Here is a 12,841-nt window from a genome sequence, read left to right on the forward strand (position 1 = left end):
GCCACACCTCGTTGGCTGCATCGCCGTTGGCGGCTTCTGTAGCCCTGGCCACGCCCTTTCCTGGGCCAGCCAATGGCGTGGCGCGGCGGGCCATTTCGAACGGCGGTGAGGGCGCCCGCTGTGTCAGTTAAGCAGCGGTTGGCGACTGCGGTGAGGCGGCGGGTGAGCCTGTAGCGAGCCGCCATGGCGCTCTCCTCGCTCCGGCACCTGGACTCCCTGAAATATGTGGAGCTGCAGCAGATCGCGAAGGCCGCCGGGCTGAAGGCCAACCTCCGGGTGAGAGGGTGCAGCGCCCCGGGCCCGAGCCGGGGGCGGCTGAGGGGGCCCCGGGCTCCCGCCTGCCCCCGAGGAGCGGCCCGGTCCCGGGGCTGCCCCCGGCCCGGCTGGGAGCTGAGGGGAGCGGGTGTCGCGTAGGGGGTGCGCCCGCCTGGGGACGGCGCAGTCGCGGCCTCCAGTCGCCGTCCCTGCCTGGGGGCAGCGTCCCCTCGTGCTGGGGGTTCCTGGGGTGCGGGAAGGCCGGCGGCACGGGCTCCGTCTCCCCGGCGTACGCCTCCGTTTGGGTTTTACCGGCGGGAGCTGGAAGGGCGGCGACGGGGAAGCGACTTCGGAATCGAGGGCGGGCCGGGCCCCTGCCGCCGGGGGCCGCTGGGGCCTGCCGGGGTCGCGGGTCTCGGGGGGCGGCTGCCCTGGCGGGCTGCGGCCTGCCGGGCCCTCGGCTCGGGGTCTGGGTTACCTCGTGGCTAAACCTCTCGTTCAGGCCTGATTTTGGTGCTGCCCTTTTCAATTAGGTGTTTCAGAGCCTGAAATACCAACGATGTAACGTTATTGCTGCCGTGCTGTTGCCGTTGACTATAAGCAGGGGACGAGAACGCTGTGCCCGCAGTATGGGCGAGGCAGAAGTTACTTTAGAAACTTGATAGAACTTAATTTGTGTTCAGCTACGCAGTGATACTAAAAACAGTCGTCTTCATTCTTGAGCAATTAAACTTTCTGGACAATAGACAGATGGGAAGAAACCCAGTCAGGAAAACTTGTTGTGCCTCTGTGGAGAATATGCCACATATTTATCTGTGGCCTTAAGCACTCTCTCTAGTTTGACTGACTCGGACGGAGCTCTAGGCATGCCTTAATCCCTTAGATGGCAGGAAATGTTCCCTTTGCTTGTTGGATCAGTTTATAGGACACTGGCTGGGTTTATACAGTTTTTTGTTTGATGACTTAATGCAATATTTGCTTCATATGTTGTTTTGATTTCTCTCCAGGCAGACAAATTGTTGCAAGCACTGAAGGAACACTTCCATGGAGCAAAAGCAGATAATGAAAATATGGTAATAGATGATAAATCGGCCATCCTTTTTCAGAAAGCCAGACCTAACTTAGTAACCAGTAGAGCAGGGCAGGTACTGAAGGTTGTTTTCCACCACGATGTGATCTGTAGTAAAAATACTTTATTCTTAATAGTGCCTTTAGTTTAATGCACTTGACTACTGACAGAAACTAATAGTAGCTTTGAAGCTGCCTCCTGTACAACCCAAAGCTGATTTCATCTCGGATGCCAAAGTTAACATTGTTTTTCAGTATTCATACAAAATTACTCTCTGTGAACAGTAACACTTAATTTCTATTGAACAAATGTTTATTCTTGCCCGTTCAGCTCCAGATACAAATATTTTATTTGCTTTGTGTGCCTAGATGAAAGGGACTAGATACACATTGGAAACCATTTTGCATCTACTACAATTTACTTACGCTGACACTGTAGTAAAAATGATACAATTATGATGTTTGCTTTATTAATTTTTTTAAGGTATTGTTTTCTTAACTCTAAGTTTTTAGTATGCTGCATTATTTTGTCAGGTATGACTATTATTTTTTACATTTTTGATGGAAAGTAAATCGATATTTACTTTCCCTAAAATATATCACCCTTTAAGCGTGTTTCCTTTAAAATCTTCTTTGAAGGTTTGAGGAAATGGTGTAATCCTTGTCAGCTTATTTTTAACAAGTGTGAAAGGCTCTGATTTTTTTGGTGAAGAGTATTCCCCAGAAATGTACAAATCTGGGAAGCTCACAGCATTGTGGAAGTTAGATTTCAAATACTAAGTATTAGGTTTTTATAATTTTATTAAAATGCCATACAATGAAACGATTCTAGGACTTCTCCTTAGCGTCTTCAAACAATGAACTTTGGTGTTTAGGGAAATCTAGATACTGCCAATTTCTTTGTTACTGTGCTACTAAATGGTATGCTACTGGTTTTCCTCTGTGAAATACTTTTTCCATTAATAGCATGGAAACTTTGGAGCATCTGAGTTCTGTTTGTCAGATGTGTTCCACATTATATATTTCTCTGCGGTAGGACTCTGAAATAAGTGCATCTACTACCACATCCGATGAACTGAGCAATCGGGAGGAAATGATGCCTGATTCAATATGTTTCATTACAAAGAGGTGTGATAAAGAAAAGAAAACAACCAGAAAAAAGCAGAACTCCAAGAAGAAAACTACCAGTGAAGAAAATACAGGTCTTTCTGATGAGAAAAAGGTGAATTGCATTGCTTGGCTGTGCGTGCTGGCTGCCCCCACTTCCCTCAAGCATAATTTGATGGGGTTTTCTACCACTGTTTATCAGGTGGTATATATTTTGTATGTGTGTGCATGCGTATATATAAGAATTTTGTATGCAAACATTCTGGTACTGGTCTTCTGTACTACTGATTTTTCTCAGTCTTGACTATGTGCCGTTCCATGATGAACAGAGGTTACTTGCTAGTCATTACTTCAAGAGAATAAATTGAATTCCTCTAAGAAATACACAATTCCAAATATTTTATATGACTGTGATTGCTTTCACTAGTTCATCACAGTATTATCAATCTTAGACTACTTTCAGAACTTAAAATAAGGCTGTTCTCACAAATTGGATGATTGCCTAAACATCTCAAGTTTTTAATTCTCACTCCTCAGAGGGTTCTTTCTTCATGGGTTATATTGACTGAGGGAGGGAAGTTTCAAGGTGAGATGGAGGTAGAATTATTTTTCTTTAGAATTACATGCAAGTAGTGGGCGAAATGAGACTTTAATTTAGAGGAGTAAAATGAGAAGATGAGCGTCAGTGTGTATTGGCATTAGACAGAATTGTACAGTAACAAAAGCTACAATAGTAAAAAATAACATAGCCAGTGAATTTCTTTTTACTTGCAAATAATTAACCTTTGTAAATACATGTGATTTCATACCAAAATGTTAAGGGCTGTACAGGTAAAAGCTTTCTAATCTAGATCTGGCTGTGAAATAACAGGGTGAGTATTTCACAGGTTAATTCAGGCTGGACTTCAGGAAGTCTCTTCCTCCCTCTCCCAGGCAAAGTGGGGTCAGTGCTTCGGGCTTTAGCTAATCTGATATTGGAAACGTCTAAGGATCGAGTCTAGCAGCCTCTCTGTTCCACTGGCTGGCTGTTCTCGGGACAGCAGCCTTTCTTTGGATTCAGTTGGAGCAAACTGTTTAAATTAAGTACGTTTAAACTGCAGGAACATTCTGAAATGAAAGAAAACAAAGTGCCTCAGGGTGAGCATGAAAAGGGACAGAAGGCATTCCAGAATGAGGAACAAGGAACTAAAAAGAGTGCTGTTGGGAAGCCAGGGATGGGTACCAATCAGGAAGAACCATCAGAGAAGAATTCTACTAAAAATAATGGACATAAATGTAAGTAAAAAATTCCAAAGAAGTCCAGCAGTACTTCTTACTACTTAAAGTGCACCTCTTTGTTATTTTATTGTGTCTGCAAACATTTTTTTGTGGCATATCTTGTGATCGGTACCATATTTGGGGATACCAGAAGAAAGTCTGTCTCGTTTGAGTTTGCGTACTTGTTTGTTTAATGTGTTGTAACGCATATCACAGAGTTTGTGGATGTAGGAATTCTGCTGTTCTATACGTCAGACCTCTGAACCTGATGTTTTTAGTGACAGTGTTCTCAAAGGTCTGAGTGTATTTGATTCGTGCCTCATTTAGGATCAGTGCCTTCTGGAATACCCCTGAGGTGCCGCTTGGCTCTGTTAAGAAGTGGCAGGGAAGGGAGAGCTTGCTTCCTATGCTGCTTTTTTCTTTGCCCACAGGTGAACAGGTTTTGTCATTTTCCTCCCAGCAGTAAAGTTAGAGAAGAGCATGCAGACAGAATTCTTAATAATTTGTTTCAACTGCCTAACAATATCAGAGTGTATTACCATGGATCACTTTTCTATCTGGTGGCTTTTTTTTTTTTTAAACCTTCAAACCATGATGCTGCTGAAAATACGAATTCATTTCTCCCCCATTCCTTTGTGCATGCAGCTGACATAAAGGAGTTTGTCGGTCCAATCTGATAATATATTGACATTGTGGGGCTGTCAAATAAGATATGTGCCATTATTTGCTCCTGTTAGATCAAGCGTACGTAGTCCTTGAGTGGTATTACAGATATTCTTGCTGTTCAGGATTTATGAAGGACATTGTTATTGGAAGTCTTTTATAATTCTGAAACTAATTGAGAAACTGAGGATTTTTAATGAAGGCTCTTTTAAGAACAGAAGCAATAGAGCCTGCAGAGGATGCTTTTGTTGAGGCAGCTTTCATCCTCACAGTTGGCACTGTACAAGTCTCTTCTATAACTGTAAGTATCTGTGCTGCTTTCTGGTTTTGTTTTTCTTTTTTTTCAGTAACTTCAGACAGCAAGAGCTGTGCAACAGAAAAATACTATGTCTGCATTCAGTGTTGAAAAGTTGATTTTTTTTTTTAACAACCCCCCACTCCTTGCTTCCAGTGAGGATTTCTTTCAATATATTGAAGTCATCCAAGTTTACTTTAAAGGGAATGTGAATTAACAGAAAAGCAAGTGTTTGCTTTTGATATGCAAATATCAAAGTAGATGTGAAGTCTTTACCTGATTTATTAAGAAAAAAATCACTAAAATGTGAATGTGAGCTTAATACTATACCTGAGAACAGAGATACTAAAAAGAACTTAGACTCTTATTATGTATATAAGGCAGTGGCAGAAAAACTGGCCAAAAAGTATTTCTTCTTTGTCATCAACCTTTTAAAAAAAACACTAGCTTTGTAAACAGATCCAGACCTGTGAATTTAAAGTTGGTTTTGTTTGCCACACAGCATAGTTTTCTTGTTAACTTTCCCTGTAAAATACTTTACTCTGGAAAGACAATAGCCTAGTACACCTGTGAGATCCATTCTGAGCTTGTGGTCTGTCGAGGGATGCTGTGACAGAGCATTGAAAAGGCTTTTGAGAGACTTAAGATTTATTCCAGCTGATGTTTTTATGCCTCAAAGTGGGTTTAGGTTTTGAGAAAATAAGGTGTGTTTTGGAACAAATACTTCTTAAAAAAGGTTGTGATGACATTAAAGTATTTTCCAGGAGTTTTAATGATTTTGTATAACCTTCCTGTGTGCCAGGTGATGCTCATCATGCAGGAGAGACGATCCCTTTATATGCAGGCCACCATGCATCTAGGTCTGGGAAAACAGGAATGAAAGCTACTACACCAAGTAAGATAACCTGCCATCTTTAGAAACAGATATGTGTTGCCTGTGTGTAAAAGGAGATGTCTTAAAATCTCTTACAACCCAAATTTCTATTTCTGTTTGGAGAACATCCTCTCTTTAAAAAGCAAGCGAACAAACAAAGTTCCCAGCAGTGACATTTTAAGGTATATCTTCCAACTTGTAAATTTGTAGCAGTAAATGACTTGCATGTATATCATAAAACTGATACATCAAAAGCTTTCATGTCTTCTGGATATAATACTTGCCTTCAGGATTTTCAAAACCACAAAGAGCAGTAAGACACGCTGTTACTCCCGCTTGCCTAGTTTTCACTTCATAAATACTACAGTTGTGCTGTATTATTATGTATTGGTTCATTTTCATCGCTTTGTAAAAGATGCTTGTTTAAATTTGGAAGTGTTTCTTTTTAACTGCAGAATTTGGGGGTTGGACTAGATGATCTTTAAAGGTCCCTTCCAACTACCATACTATGATTCTGTAATTCTCCAGAGCACACATCAGCTAACTGCCTGTGCAGGTGGTGAAGTAGATTCTATTTCATGCTGTTTGGTTGCCTGTGTGTACACCGTTTTTAATTAGAGGGATATATGTTATTTTCTTTGAGGCCATAATGATAGATATTGCAAGATTCTCCCGTTAAGTAGTAAAGTTCCTTAGGAGCGTATCTGATATGTGACTCTTTTTATTTTTGGAATTTCTTAGACTTTAAAAAGTTGCATGAGGCTCACTTCAAGAAAATGGAATCTATTGCTGACTACATTGAGAGGAAAAAAAAAATGATTGAAAACTGCAGCAGTTCTCTCAATGAAGTCAAGGTAAGTGATAACACAGAAATGTATCCATTGTTCCCGTATTCATTTATTTCCAGAGCCTCCCTGTAGAAGTCCTGTGGAGTCCCTTTAGATCAGTTAAGTAGCTGGTCACACGCACCTGCAGTGGAATGTTACAATCAGTGAAATTTAACTGCAGTCCTATGTAACTACTTATGTACAGTTATTCCTATATGACTTGCATAGTTCTGCAAGGTTTTGTATTCACAGCGCATGGTCATAGTTACAGGAGCTGACAAATAACTTGTCAGTTTTGAGTAAAAATAATTATATGAAAATTACTTTTGTGAAGAATCTCTTGGAGCTTTTGTTTACAAGTTTGAGTTCCTGCAGAACTTTAACCAAGGGGACGGGTTATTTTTCAAAGAGCAGGAATTAAGTTTCTCTTCCGTGCCTTAAAGCACCGTTGCTCAATGACTGTGTAAGACTCCTTTAAAATGTACGCAGCGCCTCTTGTTCTCAGCTCTTGTGTGCCACGCTTGCGTGGGTGTAAACTGCTAAGGGGGCCTCCTTTAGAGTGCGGCAGACCATAGAGAAGTGACAGTAGTGAATCAATGAATATACAAATGAGTATGTTAATTGCTGTAGAGTCATTTAAGTTGGAAAAGACCTTTAAGGTCATCGAATCCAACCCTTAACCTAGCAGCTCCACGTCGATATCTGAAGAGACGCACTGTAAATCCTGAGTGCTTCCCCTCTCTTGTATGGCACACATTGCATCGGGGTATGCTGAAGCCATCTTAATTACTATTGGCAGGTACTGGCCAAAAAATCCAGTTGCTTAAGAGCATCAGAAAAAGGCACTCCACATAACAATTCTAAGGTATGTAATTTCAGATCAGTTTAATAGTAACAAAACTACTTATGTTCAAAATAGGCTTATAAAGAAAAAAAGGGAAAAATTGAAGAGACTGTGTGCTTCTGATTCACAGTGTGTTTTCCCTTCCTCTATGCTGCCTTTCTGATAAAGGTTTTCGCAGAGTATGCTAACTCATGATTTGCTTTTCCCCAGAAACAAGCCAGTGGCAAAACACTTTTATTCAGCCCAAATACAGAGAGGGTCAAATTCTCCGCCACCTGTACTCCGAGTAACAGCCGGCGCTCGCCATGCCGTTCTCTGAACGCTGCCAGTCAGAGTATTTTATCCAGCAAACCTTTTAATCCTTCTGCCCTTTCAACAACCAAAATGAATGTCAGGTAAAAACAACAAACCAAACTACCGGTGAGCAATTTGGTATGATACGCATGAAATGGTCAACACTGACTGTGATTGGACTACATTATTTCTATTCCAAACATGAGAGTAATTCCAATTACTGACTTTCAGCCTAGCCTGAATGCTGGCTTAAGCCTTACTGTACTGTTGCTATCTTGAGTCTTCATTTTGATGCCTGATGGTAAGGAGCTTTGCATCTCTTTCAGCTTTCATTTTGCTAAACCAGCCAAGTTACATTATTTTCCTCCTCTTACTGTGTTAGGTTTTCTGTTTTGTCAGGCAGCCTAATAGTCTCTGTTATACTTTATCTTTGAGATTACTTCACCAGAACTGTAGGCAGTATTCCGGGCGGGTCTCACAATGGACTCCTCATTTGGCATTGCTTTGGGTACTCTTTCCCTCTTCTCCATGTGCCCTCCCTCCTGCCCCCCTGATGTCGCAGCAGGGGCTCGTCTTGTGATTAAGTACTGTAAGCAGGTTGTTTCTATCAGATGGAAATCAAGTTGACACCAGAAAGTCATGAGGAAATGCTCAATGAATGAGTTCATGCCCAGTGCTATTAAATCTCATCTCCTTTTACACATCACATGCACATCCTTATTCCTACACAGTAATCTAATTTTCTATTATGTTAATGTTTCATGAGCTTTTGTTATTGGTGAACTTATTAGCATATTCCTAACTTTTCTAAATGCTTCAACAAAAAACTCTAAAGAAGGAACCAAAAGGGCTGTCCCTGTGCCGCTCCATTGATAAATGTCCTTTTGCCCAGTTTTTTTAGCTGAAGTCCTTCTCTCTACTCTTTGTCTGTTTCTACACCATTGCAACAATTCCAAATTAATTTGGTTTACTAAACCTTCCACGGTGACCGAAGCTTGGATTTAGACATTCTGTAACTTACCCTTCTCCTCCTCCTCCTCCTGCTAGCAATACGCAGTTAATCTCGGATGTCACTTTCTGATTTTCTGGGAACCTTTGCTTCACTTCTTTTGCATGCCAAGATTATAGCTGCTGGGACTTTTTTGTCCCTGAGTAAAGTGTGTGTGGGGTGGTTATTTTCAGTACCTTTTTGATAAGGGAATTTAATTCGTACAAGATTATTGAATTTTCCTTCATGTATTTATATATATGTGTACACACAGCGAGCATGTCTGTGTATTTTGGTATGCAGGCAACTTGTGTTTTGACTGAAATTTCCAGCTTCTTTTGAGTAGAGTTCTGTTAGTTTTATTTCAGTTTTTCTTAATTTGAGTTTTCAAATTAACAGTAATTATGTATGTATTGTTTTACTAATAAATCCAAATCTAAAGTAAATCATGCTTGTTGGTGAAGAAATATCCTGGCTTGTTGCAGCCAAATAGATTTACTGTCCAGAATACCAAGAAAGGCAGCCTGTTGTAATGCAGTTTATGTATAAGCTGTGAACATCTTCTACCTGTAAGAAAAGCTGAAGGTGGAATCTTCTGTGTTTTGTCACATTGCTTACGTTCCTTGTAGATGACTAACTTTGCCTTCAAACTTCTGGTAATTTTCAGGTTCTCAGAAGCCACAAAAGATAATGAGTATAAACGCTCTCTTATCAAGACTCCGTCTAGAATGTCTCCATACTTGGAGGAGATCTGCATGCCTGATGGCCAGAAGAGCTGCAAACTAAGTCAGAAAAATGGCAAGGGAAGTGCAAGAAACAACGATGTGACTGCACCAAACGGTAAAGTGGATGGTATTGGCTCTTTCAGATCTGGACTCTTTGTCTTACTGAATTATATTTTTTAATAACCTAATGTCTTGCAGAGCCAGCTTTTAATTTTGTTCTCTAATTTGTGACTGTTTTTTTAGAAACAGAAGTATTTTCTTTGGTTTCCAGTGTTTTACGGTTAGGTGCCAAGACTTAAACCTATGGTACCTAGCTACCTACAGAAAGGGACAGAGAATCTTCTAGAGCTTTAGGGACTACATAGCAGAAGACTCGTACAACCAACACAGGGAGAGCATGTCTGCGGTGAGGGGTGTTCCCAATACCTTCTCAGGTGTCTTGTTCTCCTTGTGGGACTGGCATGCACCAGGCTTCCAGCTGTGCTATAGGGCAACCTGTCATTATCAGCCTTGGCGACCCTGAATCCTTGCTGTCTCCAGACCTGAAAGCTGCCTGTTTCGGGTGAGCTGTAATTGTGCAATTCTGGCTTTAGAGGTAGCGGGCGATAGCGTTTAATGGCTCTTTGCTCTTGGTAGTTGCAAAGTGGTCCTCACAGGCACTTTCCAGCTTGCTGTGTACAGCGACGTTCTTGCTACTGTAACTGTGATATCTTGATGTCTTTTGTAGTTCTCACCCCCTTCAAGTTTGCAGCTCACTCTGCAGAACCCACCAGTGCAAGGAAGACATTTGATCTCAAAGCCAGTCTCTCGAGGCCGCTCCGGTACCAGCCACATAAAGGTACTGTGATCCTGTGTGGTTTGTGCTAGTCACTGCACTCACACCCTGTGTGCAGGGTAAGGCGTTGACACAAACCTGGACAGCGAAGTCTTCAGTCTCTTCTCCTGCCCCTTTCCCCTCCTCTCTAGGCTCCCACTGTCTGTGGACTGACGTTAAATTTCTTTGTAATATGTGCTTTAAGAGCTTCCTACTGAAGAGTAAGTCTTTATGACCAAAAGCCCATAAATATAACAAATATGTCTCTTCAGTGGAATGCAAAGATATGTAGAGATGAGATATTCTTTACACAATAAGGCTTATTTGTATTTTATTTTTGTTTAAAAGTGGGCTGTTGTGTGGCATTTGTGTGGTGAGTGTTACTTGCAAGTACAGTCACCTGTTACTACTGATAACTAAAATTACTCACGGGGAACATGCTGGTGAAATGGGTAATACAGCTGAAGAGGCATTTCATTTTAAAGTCAACCAGCAAAAGACAGGCTAAGTAATGTAAAATTTGTGATAAGAAGTTAAGCAGACAATTACTGAACTAGTAATTTAATTAGTCTCTCTTTTTGCCCCTAAACTGTAGGACTACTAAAACCTTGGGGAGAATTGAAAGAAAACTCTGTCCTCAGTAGATCTGTCGGTAGCAAAGTCTCTTCACGTAAGAAAGACTACAAGCAGCCGCATCTCCAGACAAGGTTAGTACACCACTAGCTTTTTATGAATAGCGTTAAATGATAATGTGACTCACTCCTCATTAGGATTTAAATATGCAGTTCAGGAAAGAACACTTTCATGTTAAAGCAATTTTTGCCTCCAGTAGTATGTCTACTATCAGGATAGCGGCTCTGAATCTGACTTATTTAGTGGAAGTTTACCTTTTGCCTTGGAAGAAGCTGTGAATGCTGACATGCTGTTACCTTGAGCGTTAGATCTGTTATGTCTAAGCAGAAGTATTTGCCTGAAAGTACCATTTTTAGACTGAATCCCAACAGCACTCTCCACCCATGGCAAATGCAGCATACTGGTCGAATAAATTTTAAGCCGTGGGCAGCTTCAGATTCCTTTAGTTGCTCGTACCTCCACCTTTAATAGAACATCTGTCTCTTCTTTTTCCCCTTCAGGGAAGAAAGGCGTGAGAAACATGAGCAAGAGAGAAAAAAGAAAAAGGCTCAGGCTCTTGAAAACCGCAGAGGACTGTCTGTGGGTTAGGAGGAATAAGAAATACCCAAGAAATCACTGTAAATACTGTTTGTGTCCTGTTAATGTTTGTGCTGTGTGTAGTTCAGGTTGCTGTTAGCTAGTAGAATCCAGAGAGCATTGAATGGTATGTAATGCCTTCTAATGCATCTGAGTGTAATGCTTCTCCAACAAGATGAAAGCTCTAAACTTTTAAGAGCTTAGAACTCTAGCTACTTAATAATAATTTCCTTTAACTGAAAGATGTTAAAGGAGAAAAAATAAGTGGAAAAAAGACTCTCAAGGAGCCACTTTGCAGCTTAGGACTGACTTCTGCACCAGAAGGCCTTAGTTACCCACTACACCGCATGTTCAGACAGCAACTTCCAAATATTTGTTCTACTGGTACATTCCCACTGTTCGAGATGTCTGCCTTGCCTGTTCCCCAGTTCAGTCCTCAAATTCTGTAAGAAGTTACAGCCTTTCTGACTGCATGCCTGTGAAGTAGTAGGGAATTCCCAAGAGAAGAAAAAAAAGGCAAGCTCTCTGGAAAAACTAAAAGCTTACAGTATAACTTTGATATAAAATACCATATTCTTAAAAAGTAGCAACTGAAAAGTGGCTCTCCAGGTTGCCAGCTGCATGCTTTGAACACTTGAGTCATTCCGTTCCTTTCTATGGGAAACAGGAGCTGTAAATAAATTTCTGCTTTTCAGCTTTATGATGCTTAACAGAGGTTACAGTAGTGTCAAGGCACATTCAATACCTTAGACTTAAAAGTTGTTTGGTTTAATTTAAAAAAAAAATACATAGAAAAGCTGCCTTGATTTCTTATAGATGGAACTGGAAAGGTAATTCGGCACTTGTAATGTCAGCTGGAATTTTGAGCAAATAATTGCTTCGGTAAACTTAGTGTCCTGTCGTGTATGTGCTGAAGTGTCAAGAACAAGCCATTTTTTTATAAACTTAATGGAGGCAAAATAAATATTTTCTCTATCTTGTTTATCCCTGGTTATATCATCTAGTGTACTATGTGTGACTAGCTCCTTAATGTAGCACGTTTTGTTCATACTTGTAATTACTAAGCCATGTCAAAGATCCTTGTCACAGATTAGCCAACCTACTGCTTCATGAAAGTACGGCTGTTCTGGGATCATTAGAAACAATAACCACCACTGCTCCTGTACTCTTAAACTATTTAACCCTGTGCAAGAGGAAAATGCTAGCACAGGACACTGTTTCAGCTTGCTTTATTGTAGCTTCTTTAATATAAAATAAAGGAACAGTTAATATTTGTAAAGTACACTTAAACAAGGTCCCTGCAGGGGAGGCGAGTGCTTTCCTTAGGCTACATCTGTGGTGGCTGAAACACAACTGTGCAGCATCTGGTCTATAGAGTGTTAAACAAATTACCAAAACCCAGGCTTCCCAGCCAAAGGGAGGAAGCAGGCCTCCCTGCCACCACCTGAGGCTGTGCTTCTGACAGCATAGCTGGGCTGAGCTGTTTCAGCCCTCCTGGCAGGGGCAGCTTCTTTTTTTAGTTACTCAAGGGAGCCAAAGCTGAAGGTTGAAATGCTTCTGCCTTTTCCACTTCTGGTGCTGCTCTTTACAAATTTCAACAGCTGAATCACACTTAAGCACC

General features: G+C 41.2%; 1 protein-coding gene across 2 annotated transcripts; it reads left to right on the forward strand.

The window, feature by feature from the left end:
* Positions 1 to 107: 107 nt before the first annotated feature.
* NUSAP1 (nucleolar and spindle associated protein 1) lies at positions 108 to 12,204 on the forward strand. 2 transcript variants are annotated; one of them, XM_037394613.1, is made up of 12 exons: positions 108 to 276; positions 1,263 to 1,328; positions 2,360 to 2,545; positions 3,531 to 3,705; positions 5,448 to 5,540; positions 6,261 to 6,373; positions 7,146 to 7,211; positions 7,401 to 7,585; positions 9,140 to 9,312; positions 9,925 to 10,035; positions 10,607 to 10,718; positions 11,145 to 12,204. In XM_037394613.1, exons 1-12 carry the CDS (start codon positions 184 to 186, stop codon positions 11,230 to 11,232), a joined length of 1,461 nt encoding a protein of 486 aa, XP_037250510.1. In that variant the 5' UTR covers positions 108 to 183; the 3' UTR covers positions 11,233 to 12,204. The 2 variants fall into 2 exon arrangements, with proteins under 2 accessions (XP_037250510.1, XP_037250511.1); XM_037394614.1 differs by lacking the exon at positions 7,146 to 7,211 and having other exon boundaries at positions 110 to 276.
* The last annotated feature ends 637 nt before the right edge of the window (positions 12,205 to 12,841 follow it).

The sequence above is a fragment of the Falco rusticolus genome, chromosome 7, assembly GCF_015220075.1.
Source record: "Falco rusticolus isolate bFalRus1 chromosome 7, bFalRus1.pri, whole genome shotgun sequence".
Lineage (NCBI taxonomy): Eukaryota > Metazoa > Chordata > Aves > Falconiformes > Falconidae > Falco > Falco rusticolus.

What these genes read in the sequence shown, in the direction of transcription:
- NUSAP1 (XM_037394613.1), top strand. Translation starts at nt 184, where the DNA reads ATGGCGCTCTCCTCGCTCCGGCACCTGGACTCCCTGAAATATGTGGAG. An exon ending in GTTCTCTCAATGAAGTCAAG is followed by an intron (nt 6,374 to 7,145) that starts GTAAGTGATAAC and finishes TACTATTGGCAG; the next exon opens with GTACTGGCCAAAAAATCCAG. An exon ending in CCGGTACCAGCCACATAAAG is followed by an intron (nt 10,036 to 10,606) that starts GTACTGTGATCC and finishes CCTAAACTGTAG; the next exon opens with GACTACTAAAACCTTGGGGA.